Source organism: Geotrypetes seraphini, chromosome 5 (genome assembly GCF_902459505.1).
Source record: "Geotrypetes seraphini chromosome 5, aGeoSer1.1, whole genome shotgun sequence".
Taxonomy (NCBI): Eukaryota; Metazoa; Chordata; class Amphibia; order Gymnophiona; family Dermophiidae; genus Geotrypetes; species Geotrypetes seraphini.
The window spans coordinates 107,938,443-107,961,761 of NC_047088.1; the positions used below are offsets into that span (position 1 = coordinate 107,938,443).

The window sequence follows — 23,319 nt, forward strand, 5'->3', positions numbered from 1 at the left end:
TGATTATATATTTGTGTCAAATACATTAGTTCAACAAGTAACACAAGCCTCCTTAGATCCAATTATTTTGTCTGATCATGGTGGGGTGTGGATTAAAATTAAGGTAATTGATCAAGAGGATAGTAGACCTATATGGAGATTTGATAATATATTGCTGGCGGAACCAAATTTTATTGAGGAAATACAAATGAAAATGAATGACTATTTTCAAATTAATAATACGAAGGATATCTCTATAGAAACATTATGGGATGCTTTTAAGGCAACCATGAGAGGTCAAATTATTTCTTTTTCGGCTTATCTTAAAAAACAAATTAAAAAACAATTTTATAGTTTGGAACAAGATATAAAGATATTAGAATCAAAATTAGTTGAGAAATGGGAATATTCTATATTACAAGACCTCATGAAAGTGAAAGGGAAATATAATGAGATTTCTTCTAAATTGATTAGAAAAGATTTATTTTCTCAACAGGCAGTGTATTATGGAAATTCGAATAAGGCGGGAAGATTACTGGCAAATTATCTAAAAGCAAAAAAACAGAAAACAAAAATAGTTATGATTAATGATGAAAAGGGGTATAGTTATTCTCAAACTGGATTGATTTTAAAACAATTTTTAAATTTTTACAAAAACCTATATTCTTCTGAGCCTTATTTAGATAGAGAAAGGGATGGTTTGAAATTTTTAAAATTAATTATGGGACCGAAAATTCCTGAGCATATAAAAGAAAGTTTAGAAAAGCCTATATTAATTAATGAATTGCAAGCAGCATTGAAGTCTCTTAGAGTTGGATCCGCTCCAGGTGGAGATGGTTTTACTGTAGAATTTTATAAATCATTTCAAATTACCCTGTTACCACATTTATTAAATTTATATCAGACTCAACTTACTAAAGGTTGTATTACGGGTACCATGGCTGAATCATTAACTATAGTTTTGCCAAAGTCAAATAAAGATCCCACTCTGGTTTCAAATTACAGGCCTATTTCTTTAATTAATGTTGATGGGAAAATTTTAGCTAAAATTTTGGCTATATGCTTGGCTAAAGCTCTCCCTTTTATTATTGGTATGCATCAAACAGGATTCGTTGCTCAGAGACATTCTTCTAATAACACTAGGCTTGCATTGCATATGTTGAATTTGTCTAAAGCCTTAAATGATCCAGTTTTTTCTGTGTCTCTTGATGCAGAGAAAGCTTTTGATCGTGTTGAATGGACCTTTATGTATCAAGCGATGGAGTGGTTTGGTATTGGTTCAGGATTTATACAAATGGTTCAAACTTTGTATAGCTCCCCTATTGCTAAATTGTATATTAATAATAATTTTTCGGAAGATTTTAGGTTGCAAAGGGGGGTTAGACAAGGCTGTCCCTTATCTCCTCTGCTTTTTGATATTGTATTGGAACCCTTGTTATTAGCTATTCAGCAAGCGGAGGAGATACAGGGTATTCCTCATAAAGATCGGGAATATAAGATTTCGGCTTATTGCTCTATTTGAGAAATCCTGAGAAAACCATTCCTTGCTTACTTAAAATAATTGAGAATTTTGAAAAATTTTCAGGTTATAAGATAAATTGCAATAAATCAGAAATTCTTCCACTCAATGTTCATTGTACAAAAGGTTTGTTTGATTCTTTTCCCTTTCTTTGGAAAGAGGATGGAATAAAGTATTTAGGTATTTGGATTAAAAATACATTGGATGAAACAATGAAAATAAATGAAAAATCGTTATTACAGAAGGTTACGGAGATGTGTGAGCAATGGAATCCTTTACACCTTTCATGGTGGGGGAGAGTCCAAACTATTAAAATGATAATATTACCTATGGTTTGTTATCAGATGGGTATGTTGCCGGTATATTTTCAAGGGTCCTTTTATAAAAAATTAAATAGCATTCTTTTAAAATTTATTTGGCTGGGTAAAACTCCTAGAGTGGCTTTGGTATCCTTACAAAGATCAATTTCTGAGGGAGGGGTAAATTTTCCAAATTTTTATAGGTATCATCAAGCCTATATTTTGTGCCAAGGTATGTATTGGGTCCTCCCAGAACTCATGGAAAAACTCCCTGACTGGTTGTGGTTAGAATGGCAACTCATGTCTCCATTGCGTCTGTGCCATGTACTCAGTATCAAAATGCCTAGCTATAGTAAAGATAATAGTATACTAGTAGATACATGGAAAACATTGCGATATGTAAGCAACTTAACAACTATTCCAATTTATAAATCTACAAAACAGTCTATATGGGTAAACTCCAAGATCCAAATTGGCGGAGAGAGACTAGTCTGGAAGCATTGGATGATAGCAGGATTACGAATATTGGATGATGTTATTGTTAATGGTACAATGCTTGAATTTTCACAGTTGCAATATAAATTTGGTCTTAAAAACTCAGAAAATTTTAGATGGTTGCAGCTGAAGCATGCCATTCAGGCGGGGTTCCCTGATTGGAAAAACCTTAATAATCATTATAGTTTGGAGTTTATGTGTTTTCAGACAGACTTCTTGGGTCACCAGGCCGTCCAATGGTACAAAGTGTTAAGTGGATTTAATAAAAATAAATTAAAAACTGGTTTAAGAGATATTTGGAGCATTGAGATTAGGCATGAAATTACTGCATCTCAATGGCCACGAATTTGGTCTTGGAGGATGAAATGTACGATGAGACAAACTTGGTTTTTTCTGTTGCACAGAGCGTTATGGACCCCTGTTAGGTTACAAAAATTAGATAGTTCTTTGTCTAATACAGTGGTTCCCAAATTATTAATTTGGTCCCAAATTGATTTCCAAAAATTCATAATAAATGGGCAATGAAACAATAAATGATCTAAAGTTCCTGCTTCTAGATGACAATGCCAGCATCTATTAGACCAGTGGTTCTCAACCCTGTCCTGGAGGACCACCAGGCCAATTGGGTTTTCAGGCTAGCCCTAATGCATGCAAATCTCTCTCATGCATATTCATTAGGGCTAGCCTGAAAACCCGATTGGCCTGGTGGTCCTCCAGGACAGGGTTGGGAACCACTGGTCTAATAGATGCTGGCATTGTCATCTAGAAGCAGGAACTTTAGATCATTTATTGTTTCATTGCCCATTTATTATGAATTTTTGGAAATCAATTTGGGACCAAATTAATAATTTATTAGATAACCCAGTGGCATTATCCTATGATACTGTGATATTTGGTATGGAAATGAGAAAAGAAAGTCAGATTTCTGCGAATAACAATAAATTACTACTTATAATGACTGGTGTTGCCATTCAGCAAATCACATTTAATTGGAAGGATTGGAGGAGATTAAATTACAACTTCTGGTGGAACTCTTTATGCCATATCTATAAAATGGAAAGGTTTATTGCATTACAGCGGGGTTATTTTAAGAAGTTTCAGGATGTGTGGAAACCATTAACGAAGTATTGTAAAGATTAATTTATAATTGTTTCCCTTATATTTAACAATTAAGGTGTAGGGAGGGGGATTTTTTATTACATGTTTTCTATGATATGATAATGAAATATATGGGAAGGAGGGGTGGGATAGAGGAAGGGATAAGAATTTATGAAATATATCAATGATTGTTTGTAAGTGATGTATTTATTGTTAAGGTGAATGAATATATTTTAACACTTAATGTAATCTTGAAAATGAATAAAGAATATTTTAATATGTTAATATTTTACTGTAAAATACAGTGTATTTACTGTTAAAATTTGAGTTTTTGGGATCCAGGAATGGATTAATCTAGTTTCTATTATTTTCAATGGGAAAAATTGTCTTGGAACTCGAATGGGATTCTGGAATAGATTAAGTTCAGATTCCAAGGTATCACTGTACTTTAGCTCGAGAACCAAAAAATTAAAACCAATATCAGTAGGAGTCAAGAGCACAAGCTGGATTTAGACAGTAGAAAAACAGGAGTTGGAATCAAAGGTTTGGTGTAGTGAGTAACTCCACAGCCTAGCCCTGCACAGTTAATCCCAGGATTGGGGTGAGGTGCCACTGTTTTTCAAGATGACAGTGCTGAAATGGGAGAAAGTAGGCATTGCTCAGGCCTCCCACTCTTTCCAGGTATGGTGGAGGGTGGTTTGGAGCCATTAGACCAGTGGTCTCAAACTCGCGGCCTAGGGGCCACATTCGGCCTGCCAGGTACTATTTTGAGGCCCTCAGTATTATAAAGAATGATTCAACTCAAGCAAGTGCTTTCCTGCGTCTGTACACGATTGTCTTCTCCACTCCACCTCACAATCACGTACAGAAGCAGGAAAGCACTTGCGTAAGGTTACAGTAGTGAGGCGGGCAACGTTCCAGAACGTAAGGTAACCATTGGAGGCAGTGCAGCTTGTGCATGTGTCTGGTGCTGGAGGAGGTGAGAGCTGAAGGCGGTTGCGAATGCGACCACCGGACACTTAAAGCACAAGTTTTCCATAAAGAATCATTCTTTATAATACCGAGGGCCTCAAAATAGTTGGTCCGAAATCTTGTCTCTTGCAGTAGATACTTTGATAGTTTTTCACTTTCTGCATGTTGCACTTCTTTCAGCTGTGTATAGCTGAAATTATCAGAAGCAATTAAGGAAAGATTTATAAACTATAGTTTATAAATAGGGGATTTGGGGGAGGAAATTGACTACCAATGCTTTTTTTTTTTTTTTTTTTTTTTTGGTGTGGAGGGGGACCAGAGAGTCCAGCAGGAATTTTTTTTTCCAATATACCTATCTTGTCAGTGTGTGAGCCAGTCCCTGCTCACCCACTGATAGGAAGGGAGACGGATGTAGCAGAAGGCTGTGTATTACTGTGGTGGTATGCAATGTTTCTGACAATGTGCACTTTTTAATGTTATACACTGCCTTGAGTGAATTCCTTCAAAAAGGCAGTAAATAAAGCCTAATAAATAAGTAATAGTGTAATTTGCAAGATCTTGAAGGCTTGCTGTCTCGGAAATGGATGTACTTTCTAGATGCTTGACCTTCTACTATCAAACAGGTCTGAAGAGGGATGAATATCTGGAAGGTCACAGTGTCTAGAGATTTCCTCCTCAAGAGTTAAGAATTTTAGCAGCTCTCTGGTGTTTAAATTTCTCCAATTATGGAATGAACTTCCCCTAATTTTGAGGTGTCCCAGTTCCTTCCAACTCTTCGGTAAACTTCTAAAAACTTTTTTATTTGCTAAACATTTTGAAAACTAACTCTCTTGTATTTACTTAATTTTTTTATTTACTTATTGTTAACCGCGTCGAGCTTCCTTCGGTTGAAGACCAGGTATATAAGGTTAAGTTTTAGTTTAGTTTAGGGGAGGGTTGTTGATAGCTACCTATTGTGGGGAAAAAATGTAGCAAATGGGAGACTGCGGAAACTACATAAGTGTTATAGTGCCAGTTGCACTCAGGTGGTTTGTTGGATTCCACTATATTTTTTTAAGTTCCTATTAGCATTGGTTTTCTTTAGTAGTAATTGATTAAGAGCCGAACAGGCTTAACTTTGTTGGGGGAGTTTCCTGTGCCTCTCCTCTTTTTTTTTTTTTTCCTGTTGTGGTAGTTGTCAACTGCTTTGGTACAAACTGAGGAGCAGAACACAGTACAAGGATAGGGGAGACAAAGCCAAAAAAATGTAGATACAGTAATGCCTTCTACAGCAGTGTTCTTCAACCTTTTTACACCTATGGACCGGTGGAAATAAAATAATTATTTTGTGGACCGGCAAACTACTAAGACTGAAATTTTTTTTTAAAAACCATCACCGCCCCGTCCCTGCGAGCTCGGTCCCACAAACCATCTGATCCCATCCGCACAAGCCTCAAATAGTTATGATTTTATATTGAACATATTTTATTAAAGTATAAAAAGAAACAATATTCTATACAATTGTCATTTTATAAATACAAATAATACAGGGCAAAGATCAACAAAACCCCTGTCTCCCTTCCCCTTCACATATATCCCCTCTACTATCAAGAAAACTGAATAAGCCAAATTATTACAGAATGCTACACAAATATCATGTAACAGAATACCACAGTCACACATGGCAGGAATGGTGTTAGGGGAGTGGAACTAGGGCAGAGAGAGCCCTAAGCCAGCTGGCAGCTAAAGAAGCACTGCCTGGGCTTTGCACTCCCCAGTTATGTCTAACATCAGCTCTAGCAAGATGCATATTTCAAATCTGATAAATTCTAATCACAAGATAGAAAAAAATAATTTTATTTCTATCTTTTGTCGTCTCTGGTTTCTGCTTTCGTTGTCTTTTCACTCTTCCATCCAGCATCTGCCCTCTTGTCTCTTCAGTCCAGCATCTGCCCCTTCCATTCACTGTCTGTCTTTCCCTACCATCTCTCCTCCTGACCCCCCCCCCAATTTGGTCTGGCATCCATCATCTTCCTTCTGTTCCCCTCATGGTCTGGCATCTCTCTCCTTCCCTCCCCCCTGTGGTTTTTAGCATCTCTCTCTTCTCATTTCCTCCACTCAGATCTGATATCGTTCTCTCCTCTCTCTTCCCTTTCCTTTTCTTCTCTTCTCTGGTCTTCCTTCTCTTTTTTCTGCCTCCATCTAAATTAAATTCTTTCTTACTATTTAGTCCTGTTTCCCTCTTTTCACTGTGTCTACCCACAGCTTGTCACCCCTTTCCCTCACCCCTCCATTATCTTACTAACTCTATTTTCTTCTTCCTTTATTTATCTCCTCCTTCTATCCAGTATGTGTTCTTTCCCCACTTCCATTCAGCATCTGCTCTCCCCTCTCAACTGACATCCATCTGCCTTCTGCTCTCTCTCCCTTCTCACTTCCATCATCTGTCCCCCTTCCCCTCACCTTTACGGGTCACTTTCTTTCCCCTTAGGGTGGCTCATGTCAGAGGGGAAGCTTTGGCCAAGCAGAACCACTTGCAAGGAACAGTGGAACTTACTTGACGTCGATGCTGGGGCCTGTCGCTGTTTGAAGAAAAAAAAAAAATAGTGGAAAAAAGGGACCTGCAAAGGTGAGAGGAAGGGAGATCTCCAGGACAGCTGCTCTTTGCCTTCCTTCAGCGGCCCAAGAGTCTTTAGGCTAGCGGAAGCTCTGTGTGCTTTTAACTTCGGCACAGAGCTGCCCCTAAGCAGTAGTTTAGCCGCGGTTTCATGAGGCAGTCTCGGGGCCTTTAGTAGGCCAGCCCACATCACATCATTAAAGCGGGCCGGCCTAGCAAAGACCCTGAGACTGCCTCATGAAACCGTGGCTAAATTACTGCTTAGGGGTAGCTTTGTGCCGAAGTTAAAAGCACATAGAGCTGCTGCTGCTGATCTGGAGGTGTGGAGACAAAGGCAGGAAGCATACGCGACAGGAGTCCTGGCACAGCGATGGCAACAGGAAGTTGCAAGTCAGCTGACGCCAGCACCTTTCGTTGTGGCGGGGACCTGAATCCTTCACGGTCCGGCAAGATTTTTTTGCGGACCAGTGGTTGAAGAACAGTGTTCTACAGTACACAAAACTCGTGAGTAGAAGTGAATAACCTACTGGTTCAAGACTCATATGCCTTTCTACTAGAAAGAAGATTATCAAGTTAAGAACCTAATGTTCCCTTTCCCTCTATTTCTGCTTATACTCGCTCGTGCTTCAATTGCTGTATTAAACTCTTTGTTTTCTAGTTTCAGGAGGAACCTGGCTATTCCAGAATCACTGTGTGAGATTAGCCTGTGTGACGCTACAGAATACGAAGATACCATTTGGTGCTTATTTCCCCTCACAGTGGCGCCATGACTCGGGATGTAGGTCTTGATGATGAACTCCCAGATTGGGCTGGTGCTAAAGAGTTCTATCAGAAATATGACCCCAAGGACATAATTGGCAGGTAAAAAGCAAGTGTTTCTTGGAGGGGAAAATTGGGTACATGATCAGGGGATAGGTCCAGAATGTAAATAAGTATTTCTTCACAAAAAACGGTAATGAGTGCATGGCATAGTTCCTCTTTCAAGTGAGAAAGTATTGTAATGGATTCAATTTAAGGAACAAACAGAGAATATTTTAATTGTTTTATTTATTTCTAGCGCTTGATATACTGTAGCATAGCCATCAATGGCACTTATGAGATTTACAATGTTAAAACAAAAATAAAAAGGAGGGAAAATGAGAAAAGGGACAGGAAGTAACATGTCTGCTAAAAACATTCAGGGAGAAGTAAGGTGCATCAAGAAGGGAGAAGGCTTAAGGCCTCACAAAAAAAAAGATGAGTTTTGAGAAGTAGTTTAATTACATTACATTACATTAGTGATTTCTATTCCGCCGTTACCTTACTGTTCAAGGCAGATTACATTACATTAGTGATTTCTATTCCGCCGTTACCTTACTGTTCAAGGCAGATTACCGTATTTTCATGCAAATAACACGCACCCGTATAAAACGCGCACACGGATATAGCGCGCAGAAATCACGATGATTTGCACAAAAACTTTGATATACCGCGCTCACGGGTATACCGCGCATGCTGCCCGACGCTCCTTTCGCCCGCCCTGACTTTCCGTGCGCTGTCCCGACTCTCCGTTCACCCCCCCTGACTTCCATGCACTGTCCCCCCTTGAAGGTCTGTCCCCATCCTGAAAGCCTGATGCCCCCCCCCCCCCCGACGTCCGATACATCCCTCCCCCCGAAGGACCGCCGACTCCCCAACAATATCGGGCCAGGAGGGAGCCCAAATCCTCCTGGCCACGGCGACCCCCTAACCCCACCCCGCACTACATTACGGGCAGGAGGGATCCCAGGCCCTCCTGCCCTCGACGCAACCCCCCCCCCCCCCAACGACCGCCCTCCCCAAGAACCTCCGACCGCCCCCCCAGCCGACCCGCGACCCCCCTGGCGACCCCCACGACCCCCCCACCCCCCTTACCTTTGGTAGTTGGGCCAGAAGGGAGCCCAAACCCTCCTGGCCACGGCGACCCCCTAACCCCACCCCGCACTACATTACGGGCAGGAGGGATCCCAGGCCCTCCTGCCCTCGACGCAAACCCCCCTCCCCCCCAACGACCGCCCCCCCCCAAGAACCTCCGACCGCCCCCCAGCCGACCCGCGATCCCCCTGGCGACCCCCACGACCCCCCCACCCCCCTTCCCCGTACCTTTGGTAGTTGTCCGGACAGACGGGAGCCAAACCCGCCTGTCCGGCAGGCAGCCAACGAAGGAATGAGGCCGGATTGGCCCATCCATCCTAAAGCTCCGCCTACTGGTGGGGCCTAAGGCGCGTGGGCCAATCAGAATAGGCCCTGGAGCCTTAGGTCCCACCTGGGGGCGCGGCCTGAGGCACATGGTCGGGTTGGGCCCATGTGCCTCAGGCCGCGCCCCCAGGTGGGACCTAAAGCTCCAGGGCCTATTCTGATTGGCCCACGCGCCTTAGGCCCCACCAGTAGGCGGAGCTTTAGGATGGATGGGCCAATCCGGCCTCATTCCTTCGTTGGCTGCCTGCCGGACAGGCGGGTTTGGCTCCCGTCTGTCCGGCCAACTACCAAAGGTACGGGGAAGGGGGGTGGGGGGGTCGTGGGGGTCGCCAGGGGGATCGCGGGTCGGCTGGGGGGCGGTCGGAGGTTCTTGGGGGGGACGGTCGTTGGGGGGGAGGGGGGTTTGTGTCGAGGGCAGGAGGGCCTGGGATCCCTCCTGCCCGTAATGTAGTGCGGGGTGGGGTTAGGGGGTCGCCGTGGCCAGGAGGGTTTGGGCTCCCTTCTGGCCCGATATTGTCGGGAAGTCGGCGGTCCTTCGGGGTGGGGGTGCGAGTGGTCCTGCCGGGGGGGGGGGATGTATCGGACGTCGGGGAGTCGGCCGGGCAAGAGGGCTTGGGCTCCCTCTTGCTCCGATCGTGGATGCGGGTGCGGATGGGAGCGCGTGCGAGCGGTCGTTCGGGGTGGGGGTGCGAGTGGTCCTGCCGGGGGGGGGGATGTATCGGACGTCGGGGAGTCGGCCGGGCAAGAGGGCTTGGGCTCCCTCTTGCTCCGATCGTGGATGCGGGTGCGGATGGGAGCGCGTGCGAGCGGGTCGTTCGGGGTGGGGGTGCGAGCGGTCCTGCTGGGGGGGGGTGAATCGGGCGTCGGGCGGGGTGGGAACTATGTTTTAAAACTTTGGTATACCGCGCTCACGCATATAACGCGCGAGGGGTATGCGCGGTAGGTAAAAACGCGTATAACGCGCGCGTTATATGCGTGAAAATACGGTACATTACATTTGTGATTTCTATTCTGCCGTTAGGGAAGGCTTGATTTAGAGGTTTTGACCTAAATAATCGAAAGTTGTTTTCAGGAAATTGTGAGATGGAAAGCTGAGAAAGGCGGGAAGATTAGTAAAGTATTGGTGGAGCAAACAAAAGTATTGCTGGAAAAAACCAAAAGGTTGCTAATATAAGCTGGGGCCTTTGGAAAACACCCTTTAAAAACTAAAATGAGAATTTTTAAAAAACTTATTTGAATTCACAATGTTACCACACGTATAAAATTTAAAAACAGGAAATACATTCCATCAGTAGAAATAAAGAAGGAAAAAGCATATCACCTATTCAAATGCAAGTTAAAATTATGTATGACAAAATGTATTATAATTAAATACCCCCTCTTTTACTAAGTCGCGCTAGCCGATTTAGCGCGCGCTAAATGCTAACTTGTCCATATATAGTGGGCGCGTTAGCATTTAGTGCGCATTAAATCGGCTAGTGCGCCTTAGAAAAAGGACCCCATAATTAAGAAAAAGGGGCAAAATGGAACAAGATAAGGAAATCAAAGTTGGAAATCACTATCTGAATAAAATCCAAATAATAAATTCTAAGTCATTTCTTTCTTAAAAGAGCAGGAAAATTATAGCTTTAAAAGAGACCTTTCACTTCAATTAGCAGTTGTACGAATATTATAGAAACATAGATACATGATGGCAGATAAAGGCCAAATGGCCCATCCAGTCTGCCCATAAGGTCTCTTTTAAAGCTATACAGTTGATACCTGTTTTAACAAAATTCTTCAATGAATTACAAACACAAACTTTATTTGCACAAATATTTTAGGATAAAGGTTCCTCCTAGGGCTACCAACTGAGATCTAAGGACCAAAAAGGCCTTCCTCCTAAGTTGTGTTTCTCTAGAGAAGTCAGGAAATACAGAAACTTTGTGACCCCAAAATATTATATATTTATAGCAGTAATGTAACTTGTACCCAAATATGGTCAGTATCTAAGGCAAAGGTAATGATGAGGGTAGCTGTAGATAATACAGCCTGGGAATTCTCGAAAAGATTTGTCAAATTTAGACCATAAACTTCTCTTCTCCTATCTTCATTCAGTCTACAACCTCTTTCATCAACATAGTAAGCTTGCATAATGGGTGGCATAACATCCTTAAAGATCTTCAAAACTCCATTAAGATATTTCTTCAACATTTCCAATGGTGATAATACTTTAAATGGCAGATGGTGAAAACAGCTGCTTTACGTTACTTGATGCTGAACGAGAGCAAAAGTGCCAAGTAACAGGCATTTGGAGATGCAGATCTCCCATAAGAGCCATAGAAACATATGTTGCTTCTGAGCAACAATGCCAAATAAAGGGTTAAGAAATAGATGTTTAAATACCTCTCATAGTTCTCTAATCTTTCCAACTTCTGAGTTACCATATTTCTTTTAAGCACAGCATTCTGCACCGTTTGCAAATCAGAGACTGGTTTTTCTACATCCTTCAATCTAGCATCTTGCCTTGATAGAACTTCAATATTAAAGCATGCTTGGGCTTAAGAGATTGTGGTACTTCCAATAAGTTTTCCACCACAGTCTGCTTAAGGACTGTGTAATAATATGAGCAAGGGTTGAGGGGGCCCTCTCAATTATACAGCTGGACAAGGTTGCAAAAGTAAAATAAAACACTTTATTAACTCTAAAGGCCGAGGCTGTTATTTGACAGGTACAGGAAATGAAGAGTAAAGTCTCTTTAGATTCAAAGGAAATCTAAATGTAGGCCTGTGGCTGAGAAGCCCCAAAACCTAGTTTACAATCTCTCTCTCAGGTAACTCCCAGCACTAGTCTGACTCCAGCCAGGCCTCAAGAACAGGATTCTCACAAGTACTCAAATTTAAAGTTTGATTTACCTCAGCCAGGTTGGGGTAGTTGCACATAGGTAATGATAGGATTGTCAGATTTCCAGTATAAAATAAAGGACACCTGGTCCCGCCCATTCTGCCCCCCACCCCACCCCATTCCACCTCCAACTCCCTGTTGTGCCCCTAGCCCCACCTCCACACAAACCTCCCTGAGCTCAGAACTGTGCCCGCATGTGCAACCGTCGACCCGATGATGTCACATGCATGCGTATGACATTGTGTTGACGTCTGCATATGCACAGATGCCCTCTAGATGTGGCCCTGAAGTCAGGGACTTCCAAAACCCGGCAGTTTGTCTGGTTTTTGGAAGTCCGTCTGAGCACCTGGACATTCTTCTAAAAAGAAGACATGTCCGGGTTTTCCTGGATGTCTGGTAACCCTAGGTAATCAGGGTATAGGCTGTGGATCCATTTCTTCCTTCCCTAGGCCTCTAACGCAACTCTGGCCCCGCCTTTTATATTTCTGGCAGCTGCCCTCCTGGCTCCACCCCTCCCATGTCACTTTCTCTTTGGGCAAGACTATAGGGCTTGAGGTGCTCCTAACTCTGTGAGGGAGTATTCTTAAGGGAAAGGGGCAGAATCCTATAGATTCCTGCACAGACTCTAAATGCCAACCAAATCTTCTTCAAAGTAAAATCACCCACTGAAGCTTCCCCTTCCAGGCATTGTATGTCTCCAGCTCCATCATATCAGGAATAGACTAGGCTCGAACAGCAGCTGGTTCATCCAAACCCTCTGTTGAAGGGAGATCTCATCCTGTAGGGAACAAAATGCTTTTGAACAGCACTGCTTTTGAGAAACACCATGGCAAACTCTGGTATCCACCTCAGTTCTCTGCCACTGTAACCTGCTCTCACTTCTGGGTCTGGACTAGTGCTGCCTGATTCAGGGAAAATTTTTTTATTTGATTTGGCCTATTAAACTGATTTTTAGATTCGATTTCAATTCACTTTTCACGCCCAATAGGGCGTTTTGTTCAAACGTCCTGGTGGGTTTACTTTGTAGCCTCTTCACCAACCTCTGCCTTCTCCAGCCCCATGCTGGTGCTGTAGTGTAAACAAAATAAACTAAAAAGACTTTTCCTCTCTCCTCCCATTTTACTAAACTGCGATAGCGGTGATTGTCTGCCTCAGTAAGTACTGGTAAGTTGGACTACTGATTCATTGATCAGCCTTTATCAAGAATAATATCTGCATAATATCGTGCACTTTGCTCTGGGGGTGAGGGGTAGCTTTTGCTACTGTGCCCCACACTGTTAGTGCAGGTTGAGTCTCCTTGTTTTCACTGTTTTCCTTTTTAGAAGGTTCTTAAAATATGTTTGATTGTTCTGATGTTTGTTTATGTTGTTATGAACTAATTAGACTAGTTTCTTGGGGAGTTTCTCTGTACCCTCCCTTTTATGTGTTGGCCCTGGCAGCATCTTTCCTCTGTTGCATCACTTTCGTGAAGCTGCCTGTTTATAGTGCTTCCTCTTCTTTCTGGCTGCTGCTACTGCTTTGAGGGAGGGGTGTTGTCAGGACCAGCTGCTGTAGCTGTCTGGGGGGGGGAGGCAGTCCTAGGGGAGGCATGAGATTGACCAAAAGTAGGGAGGGGGGAGGAAGAGACATGGATGCTAAGGGAGGGGCAAGGGAGATGGGATAGATGCTGGACATGGGTCCATCATCTATCCATCTCCCTTAGTATCCATGTCCCTTCCTCCCCCACACTTTTGGTCCATCAAATGGTACGGCCGCATCTGGAGTACTGTGTCCAGTACTGGTCGCCGTACCTCAAGAAAGACATGGCGGTACTTGAGGGAGTACAAAGAAGAGCAACCAAACTGATAAAGGGAATGGAAAATCTCCCATATACCGACAGATTGAAGCAGTTGGGACTTTTCTCCCTGGAGAAGCGAAGACTTAGAGGAGACATGATAGAAACCTTCAAGATCCTGAAGGGCATAGAAAAAATAGACAGGGGCAGATTTTTCAAATTAAGGGGCGCCACAAGTACAAGGGGGCACTCGGAGAAATTGAAAGGGGACAGGTTTAGAACAAACGCTAGGAAGTTCTTTTTCACTCAGAGGGTGGTGGATACATGGAACGCGCTTCCAGAGGCTGTTGTAGACAAGAAAACATTAAATGGTTTCAAAGAAGGTTTGGATAGATTCCTAGAAGAAAAAGGGATTGGGGGGTATAGATAGGTATAGACCATTGCTCAGGCAATGGGCCTGATGGGCCGCCGCGGGTGCGGACCGCTGAGCAGGATGGACCTATGGTCTGCCTCAGCGGAGGCAACTTCTTATGTTCTTATGTTCTTATCTCCTGCCTCCCCCCCCTCCACAAGGCAGCTACAGCAGCTGGTCCTGACAGCCAGTCCTGGGGAAAGATGACCCAGAAAGAAAGTAAGAACAGATGCTGGACCTACAAGTGGGTGTGGGGGGATGATAGTGAGATGGGAAGGAAGACAAAACTATTTTTACAGTAACTCTCAAGTAACCAGAAACTAATTATCCAGCATCCACTAATCCCCATAGGTGCCGGATAACTGAGTCTACTGTATTAAAGGTGAACCTTGAGGGATGCCGCACAAAGAATGCTATGAGGCTGAACTTAAACTATTTTGTTTCTATTTTGTAAGATCTATTCCATAAAACCCCCTCAAACCATTTAATGTTGCCAGAAAGTCCCAGTTTTGCTAAGCCTAAACAAGAGTGATTAGTCTATTGCATTAAATGCAACTGACATATACTTCAGTTTAATAATTTGTTTCCCTTTATTAAAAATAAAAATTACTTTCCATTGTCAATATTAATAACAATTCTGTACTACACAGTGAGTGGAAGCCATGTTGTGAAAAATGCAGGCAATCATAGGAAAGAAGGAACTCAGACACTTGTTTGTATACTATAAATTCCAAAAGCTGGCCAACCAAGTCTTCACATAATTTATCCAATCTGACATGTCTCCAAACTGCTTTGGATGTGTCAGCTTCTCCATTCTTCTTCCTGTTAGGTTAGACCTAACTGGCCTAGTGGAACACTGTTCATCCAGTTTAATGTGACCAGAGAGGCAACAATCCTTGCTGCTAATCAGCCCCTTTGGGCTCCTGCAGCATATCTCTCACCTGGCAGACCATCCTCAGTAACTCTCCTGCTGGAACCCCTAGACCCAGCCTACTCATAGTCTTAAATACTTCCCTCCAAAACACAGGAGGAGACATCTTCTGCCCATTTGTTAACAGGCAAGTCCAGCCTTGCACATGTACAGGGTCAGTTTAGAAACAGGGACTCCAGAACTTTCCTTATTCTGCACATTGAGAATAGATTGTCATGATCTGCTGTCTACAAATAAAAAGGGTAAAGGGATTAAAAAAATTGTCACTAATTTTGCCTTTCCTGAGATGTGCCTCTTGGTCTCTCCACCCACCCCACCCCTTAGATCACACATGTCAGACACAAAGCCCAGGGGCCGAATCAGGCCCGCCTGGCCGTTTTATGTGGCCCACAGTGACTGTGCCACATCTAAGTGCCTGACTGTGTGGCCCCATTCCCAGTGACGCTCCAAGCTCCTGAATGCACTGCCTCACTCCCAACAATGCTCCAAGCTCCTCACCAAGCTGCTTCATTACCCATTTGCAGGCAGATGGACCCAGTCCCAGTGTAAAAGCTAAGTTGGAGCAGGACACTCCACATAAGTGCCTCACTGCGCCACAGGGACTAAGGGTGATGAAGGATCTTTACTTCTACAAAGACTATCTTAATAAAAAATTGGACCCTCAACTTAGCCTGTGTTTTAGATTTTGGCCCCTTATGTGATTGAGTTTGACACCCCTGCTTTATATCAACAAGAGGGCCTATTTTTTTTGAGGGGGCGTGGCTTGGAAGCGCAGCTGGATGGTTGAGTGCTGAGTGAGCTCTGATATCACAAGCTTTCTAAAGGAAATAATAAGTCACTAATTTAGTTTTATTTTAGTGATTTTGAGTGATTTCAAGTCTGGTTATGGCTACAAATAAACAGATGAAGAACGAAGGAGCTAGCACAAGTGGTGGAGGTGCTAAAAGATCAAAGCTGGATCCTGCGAAAGTGCCGTTGCCAAAAGAGGATAATGGTGACATTTCTGCTCAACTGAAACTAATAACTGAGATTGTTTCTGACAATGCTAAAAATCTGAAGGAGGTGAAAGAAAAAATGAAAAGTCTCACAGCAAGAATGGAAAGATTTGAACTAAAAACGGACCAGATGGAAAAAAGAATGTCAGCAAATGAAGCTGAGTTAAATAAATGTAAAATGTATAAAGAAAAAGTGGAATTTCTCTCTAAGAAATGGAAGATATTAACAGGGAAAAACGGAATAATTTGAGAATTACTGGTCTCCCTGAAGGTGTTGAAAATAATGATGCCATCACCTTTCTTGAACAGTTTCTTCCTAAGATTTTACCACTCAAATTAAAATTTCCTTTAGAGTTTGAAAGAGTTCACAGGATTCCTGTTAGAAGAGTTGGCAAAGATTTAAGACCACGTCCTTTGATTTTTAAGCTGTTAAGGCACCAACAGGTGATGGAAATCATAAAGCTTGCAAAGGAAAATAAGAACTTAAAATGTCAGGACACAAAAATTCACATAGTTCCAGATTTTGCTAAGGCCACTGCTGATAAGAGGAAAAAAATGTTGGATTTACGGCCACAAATGAGGCAATTAGGAGCTAAGTTAGGCTTATTATACCCTGCTATAATGAGGGTAACCTATGCCAATAAAACCATGAATTTTGATTGTCCTGACAAATTGAAAGACTTTTTAGATGATTGTGAGCATTTGATGATATCATAAGATGAAGATAAAAAGTTCCGATGGACTTGTACTTTTTTATTTGAAGGATTGAAAGGAAGTAAAAAGATAAAGTTAGATATGTTTATATTTTATGTTTGGAGAAATGGAATCTTTTTGAATTCAACTGAATTAACTGTCCTCAAACACGCAGTAATATTAACATTCTATTTGGAATACTTGGAAAGAAGATGGAAGAAGATATGTAAATTAGAGAATTTCTTTCTGTGCAGATTCTATTATATCATCTTGTTCTAAATGTGCCATATGGTATGAGTGTGCCATGTTTTTAATAAAAACGCTGAGGATTTATTTAGGGGCATATAGGAACATTCTTAGGAATCTACAAAGAAAAACTTTACATTGTGCTTCTTACTTGGAGAATGGTTCCTGGCAATCCGTCTTCATAATGCTATGTTGCAGTGTTCCCTCTAAGCTGCGCTGGCGTGCGCTGGCGCACAAAATATTGCCTCGCAGCGCACAATGTCACGTCACAGCGCACGGCGTACGGAGATGGCAGGCCGCGGCGAGAGGAGAATCGGGCGAGTTGGCGCTGGCGCCCGATATTTTTAGCGCCCGGGGAAAAAATTTTGCTCACACCACCCGCCCGCTTAGAGGGAGCACTGGTTGCAGCAGTGCTGGAAGAGCCCAAATGATCGGTGAAAAATAAGATGGTACTACAGCAACAAACAGGGAATGTTCTGAGTATCTCTCAGTTTTTGAGATGAAAAAGTGGGGGTAAATACAATGATATGGAAAGTGTTTAGTTGTTTTAGTATCATTTGCTGCTTTACTTTCTTTTGTTTTATTTTTAGTTTATAGTCTCATTAGGGTTTATATGAGATAATGGTTTAGTCCAAGGATTGCTTCTTTACTTCCGGGTCACAGAAAACAAGGAAGTATTACAAGTGCATTAGAATTTGAAATATATTAAGAACACTGTGTGTTTGTTCTTTGGACAGCATTTTATGAAGAGTTAGATGAGAATTCTGATAACATATTTGTTTTTTTGTTTTTTGAGAGATGTGTATTATAGAATTATTCTGTTCATTATATTGAGGAATCTATGTTATGGATGGGAAGATGATATCATTTTGTGGTAAGAGTTTAAAAGAAGATAACACATATTAGTTAATTAAAATAAGATGCAAAAGATGGTATTATATTAGGGAGGAAATGAATTGAGAGAAATAGGTTTCCTTATTTCAAATGAAATTATTATTAATTTAACTTATCTTTGTAGTTTTAAGAAGAGTTAATTTGAGAGATGAGTCTTTAATAATCTAATATATATATGTCATCTCATTTCAATGAAATTAAAATGTATGAGATGTAGTATAATGATTTTTATGTCTTGTTTAAGGATATGTAATAATCGCTGATTAATGAATGATATATGCACTCAATTCTTTTTTGGCTTATTATATTGATATAATTATTTGCAATATTTAAGCTTGTGGGGTACATCTCAGAACTTACCATCAAATGTGCATTTTCAAGTTCTCAATGATGAATAAGGGTGGGGGGTGGGATAGGGAGGGTTGGGGTTACAGGTATAAGGTTTTGTATAAAAAATTAGAATTTTGGAAAATGATGCATATTCAGGAACTGTGGAACAATTTGATTTACTTATTTTTGTTAGATTATTCTTATAAAAAAGGTTATGAGTAACTTTAACATTTTTTCTTTAAATGTGTATGGACTCAACCATCAGGTTAAAAGGAATAAAATATTAGCATTCTTAAAAAAGCAGAATGCGGATATTTATTACATCCAAGAGACTCACTTGTCTATATTAGAATCAAAAAAATTGGGTGAAACATTGTTTTTTTGCTCCTGCTGATGGGAAAAAGGCAGGGGTAGCTATTCTTATTAATAAGAAATGTACTGCTAATTTTAAAATGGTAGGTTCAGATCCAAAGGGAAGATGGGTCCATGTAGAGATGAGAATGGGAAATAATACCCTAGCTTTGTTTAATTTGTACGCCCCTAATTCAAATCAAAATGAATTCTTTAAGATAGTACAGAGATTGTTACTCCCACTGGCTGCTTCCAAATTGGTTGTGGCTGGAGATTTTAATGCTGTTATGGATCCATTATTAGATAAAAAACCTTGTAGAGATATAAAATCATTAGGGTTAGACAATTTGGTACATTCATGTGATTTAAAAGATATATGGCGTATTCTTCATTTTAATGATCGGGAATTTTCCTTTTGTTCACAAGTTCATTTGTCTTTTTCTAGAATTGATTATATTTTTGTTTCAACTCATTTAGTTCAACAAGTGTTAAAAGCTTCTATAGACCCAATTATTATATCTGATCATGGGGGTGTATGGATTGAGCTTCAAATAGATCAGCAAGAGTATAGTAGACCTATTTGAAGATTTGATAACACATTGCTTGTTGATACAAAATTTTTAGATGAATTAAAATTAAAAATTAATGAATATTTTCAAGATAATTTATCAGACGAACTTTCAATGGAAAATATTTGGGATGCTTTTAAGGCTACTTTAAGAGGTAATATTATTTCTTACTCTGCTTATATTAGGAAACAAATTAAGAATCAATATTCTAAGTTAGAAAGAGAAATTAAAGTTTTGGAAGCTAAATTGATAAATAAATGGGAACATGAAACTTTACAAGATTTATTAAAAGCAAAAGGTAATTATAATGAATTAGCGTCAAAATTGATAAGGAAGGACCTTTTTTATCAACAAACTTTGTATTATGGAAATTCAAATAAGGCGGGTAGGTTATTGGCTAATTACCTTAAAGCAAAGAAAAGAAGAACAAAAGTTATTGCAATTAAAGATGAGAAAGGTGCGATGCATTCTCAAATTGAGAGCATTTTAAGTAAATTTTTAAAGTTTTATAAAGAACTATACTCTTCTGAATCTTATGAGGGTAAAGAGAAGGATGGTATAGATTTTTTAAATTTAATTATTGGTCCGAAAGTTCCAGATCATATAAAAAGGAGTTTAGATGAGCCTATATCATTAAAAGAATTAGAAACGGCATTGAAATCTCTTAGAGTTGGATCCGCTCCAGGTGGGGATGGATTTACAGTGGAATTTTACAAATCATTTCAAGTTTCTCTATTACCTCAATTATTAAATTTATTTAAATCCCAATTGTCTAAGGGATGTATTACAGGTACTATGGCGAAATCAGTAACAATTGTTTTGCCAAAGCCAAATAGAGATCCTACTTTGGTTGCAAATTACAGACCCATTTCATTAATAAATGTGGATGGTAAACTTTTGGCCAAGATTTTGGCTTTACGATTAGCTAAGGCTCTCCCTTTTATCATTGATATGCATCAAACTGGTTTCGTGGCAAAAAGACACTCCTCTGATAATACTAGATTGGCTTTTCATATGTTAAATTTATCTAAAGAAATTGCAGATCCGTTTTTTTCCATTTCTTTAGATGCGGAAAAAGCGTTTGACAGAGTTGAATGGTCTTTTATATATCAAGCACTTGGTTGGTTTGGTATTGGTCCGGGATTTATTCAAATGATTCAAGCTTTGTATAGCTCCCCTTCTGCAAGATTGTACATTAATAATAGTTTCTCTGATCGGTTTACTTTGCGGAGGGGGGTTAGACAGGGGGTTAGACGTTATCTCCTTTGCTTTTTGATATTGTATTAGAACCCTTGTTATTGGCCATTCAACAAGCAAAGGGGATACAGGGTATTCTCTTTTCTGATAGAGAATATAAAGTTTCAGCATATGCGGATGACATATTGCTGTATTTGAGGAATCCTGAATCTACCATTCCATGTTTATTGGAGTTGATTGATACATTTGGAAAATTTTCAGGATATAAAATCAATTGGAATAAGTCTGAGATTCTTCCTCTTAATGTACATTGTACTAAAGGTTTATTTGATGCTTTTTCATTTACCTGGAAAGAAGAGGGATTAAAATATTTAGGTATAATGATAAAAAAGATGCTGGAAGACACTTTGAAAGAGAATGAAAAACTTTTATTAAAAAAAATAACAGAAGTATGTGAGCATTGGAATCTGTTACATCTTTCATGGTGGGGGAGAGTGCAAACAATTAAAATGATGATTCTGCCTGTAGTTTGTTACCAAATGAGTATGATACCAATATTTTTTCAGGGGTCATTTTATAGAAAACTTAATGGTATTCTTACAAAATTTATTTGGCTGGGTAAAAGACCTAGGATTGCTCTAGTATCTCTACAAAAGCCAATTGAGGAGGGAGGGGTTAAATTTCCAAACTTTTATAGGTACCATCAAGCCTATATTTTAAGCCAGGGTATGTATTGGATCCTCCCAGAACTCTATGATAATGCTCCAGATTGGTTATATTTGGAGTGGCGTCTTATGTTTCCTTTACATTTAGTTCATGTTGTTAGTATAAAAATGCCTAGAAGATATAAACAGAACAGAATTTTGATTGATACATGGAAAACTTTGAGATACATTAGTAATCTAACATCTATTCCAATAAGCAAATCAACAAATCAATCTTTATGGATAAACTCCAAGATTCGAATTGGCGGAGCTCAAATCTTATGGAAACACTGGATTATAGCAGGCATAAGAACTTTAAATGATGTTATTTTAAATGGTAAACTGCTTGACTTTTCACAGTTGCAAATTAGATTTGGTCTTGATAAATCACAAAGTTTTAAATGGTTGCAGCTGAAGCAGGCTATTCAGGTGGGGTTCCCTGAATGGAAAACTCTTAATACTCAATATAGTTTGGAGTTCCTATGTTTCCAGGCTGATTTCATGGGACACCTAGCCGCACAGTGGTATAAATTATTATCTGGATTTTTATATAAAAAGCCAAAAACTGGTCTGAGAGACATTTGGAGCATTGAGATTAAGCATAATATTTCTGCTTCTCAATGGCCACGAATTTGGTCTTGGAGAATGAGATGTACAGTGTCAGCATCTATGAGACAAACTTGGTTCTTTTTATTACATAGAGCTTTTTGGACCCCAGTTCGTTTACAAAAGTTGGATAGCTCTAAATCTAATAGATTGTAATCTAGAAGTGGGGACATTGGATCATCTAATTTTTTATTGCCCCTGCATTAGGAATTTTTGGAATTCAATTTGGTCTCAAATAAATTGCTTATTGGAAAATCATGTGGAAATATCATATGATACTGTTCTGTTCGGTATGTCTATGAGGAAAAAAGTCAATTATCAGCACATAACAATAAGCTTTTGATGATAATGACGGGTGTTGCTATGCAACATATTACTAACAACTGGAAAAATTATAGTAATCTCAATTATACGTTTTGGTGGAATTCCCTGTGTCATATTTACAAGATGGAAAGAGCAATTGCAATACAGAAAGGAAGTTATAAAAAATTTTTAAAGATATGGAGACCGATGGTTGATTTTTGTAGTGAATAGGCATCATTTTTCTTTGATAATATACATAGGGGGTGGGGAGATTGGAAGATAAGATGTAGCAAAATTGAAATTTTGAAGGAATATGATAGTTTTAATGATTGTATAGAAAGATGGGAGGGGGAGGGTTTTTAATTAATTTTACATATTAAGAATATAATGTATGATGTTCAAGTGTTATACGATAGTATTTCATGTTGTTCTTTTTGTGCACTTGATGTAAGTTTGAAAAAGAATAAAGAAATTAAAAAAAAAAAAAAAGAGGGCCTATTTTTAGGAAATTGTCCTAAACCAGGTTCAAGAAAGTCAAAGATTTAGAATTTTTCTGAATTTTTTCTGGCCATAAGTGCTAAATTTGACTAAATCCCATGTATGAAACACTAGGATTTCAAAATACCAATGATGGTGTGGTATATTGTTGTTTTTCTACTGCTTCAACACTCAACCCCTATTTTCCCTTCTGCTTCCTCTTGTTCTTTCAGTTTCTGTCTGTGTCCCCCCCCCAATTTCTCTCCCTCAAGTTTTTCTCCGTATCTCTGTCACTCTACCATATTCTTTATCATTTCCTCCTTTTCCTTTTATCTTTCCTTTGCTTCCTACTAAGATTGTTTCTCCATCTTTTTCTTCCATTAAATTCCTTCTCCCCCCGCTCACCCCCTCAGATTGTTTGTCTCTCCCTCCCTCTCTATCATATCCTTTGTTCTAGGAATGCAGCAATGGCCTCCATCTGGGGGGGGGGTTCCCCCCCCCTTTTGGGAGCCTCATTTTCTCTTTCTATCCTTTGGTTTTTCCCTTTTCCTACATAATCTGTGTTTCTCACTCATTCTGCAATTCTTTCTTTTTCTGTATCGCCCTCTAGACCAGTGGTTCTTAACCCTGTCCTGGGGGACTACCAGGCCAATCGAGTTTTCAGGATAGCCCTAATGAATATGCATGGAGCAGATTTGCATGCCTGTCACTTCCATTATATGTAAATCTCTCTTATGCATATTTATTAGGGCTAGCTTGAAAACCCGATTGGCCTGGTG

The 23,319-nt window shown here is 40.2% G+C and overlaps 1 protein-coding gene across 2 annotated transcripts in view; it reads left to right on the forward strand.

Moving 5' to 3' along the window:
* The window catches only part of PHKG2 (phosphorylase kinase catalytic subunit gamma 2), a 105,092-nt gene that overhangs the window by 12,114 nt on the left and 69,659 nt on the right, over positions 1-23,319 (forward strand). For both annotated transcript variants that reach the window (XM_033945879.1, XM_033945878.1), the window contains exon 2: positions 7,617-7,819. In XM_033945879.1, coding sequence (XP_033801770.1) covers positions 7,725-7,819 — 95 coding nt within the window. In that variant the 5' untranslated portion in view covers positions 7,617-7,724. The remainder of the gene's footprint in view (positions 1-7,616; positions 7,820-23,319) is intronic.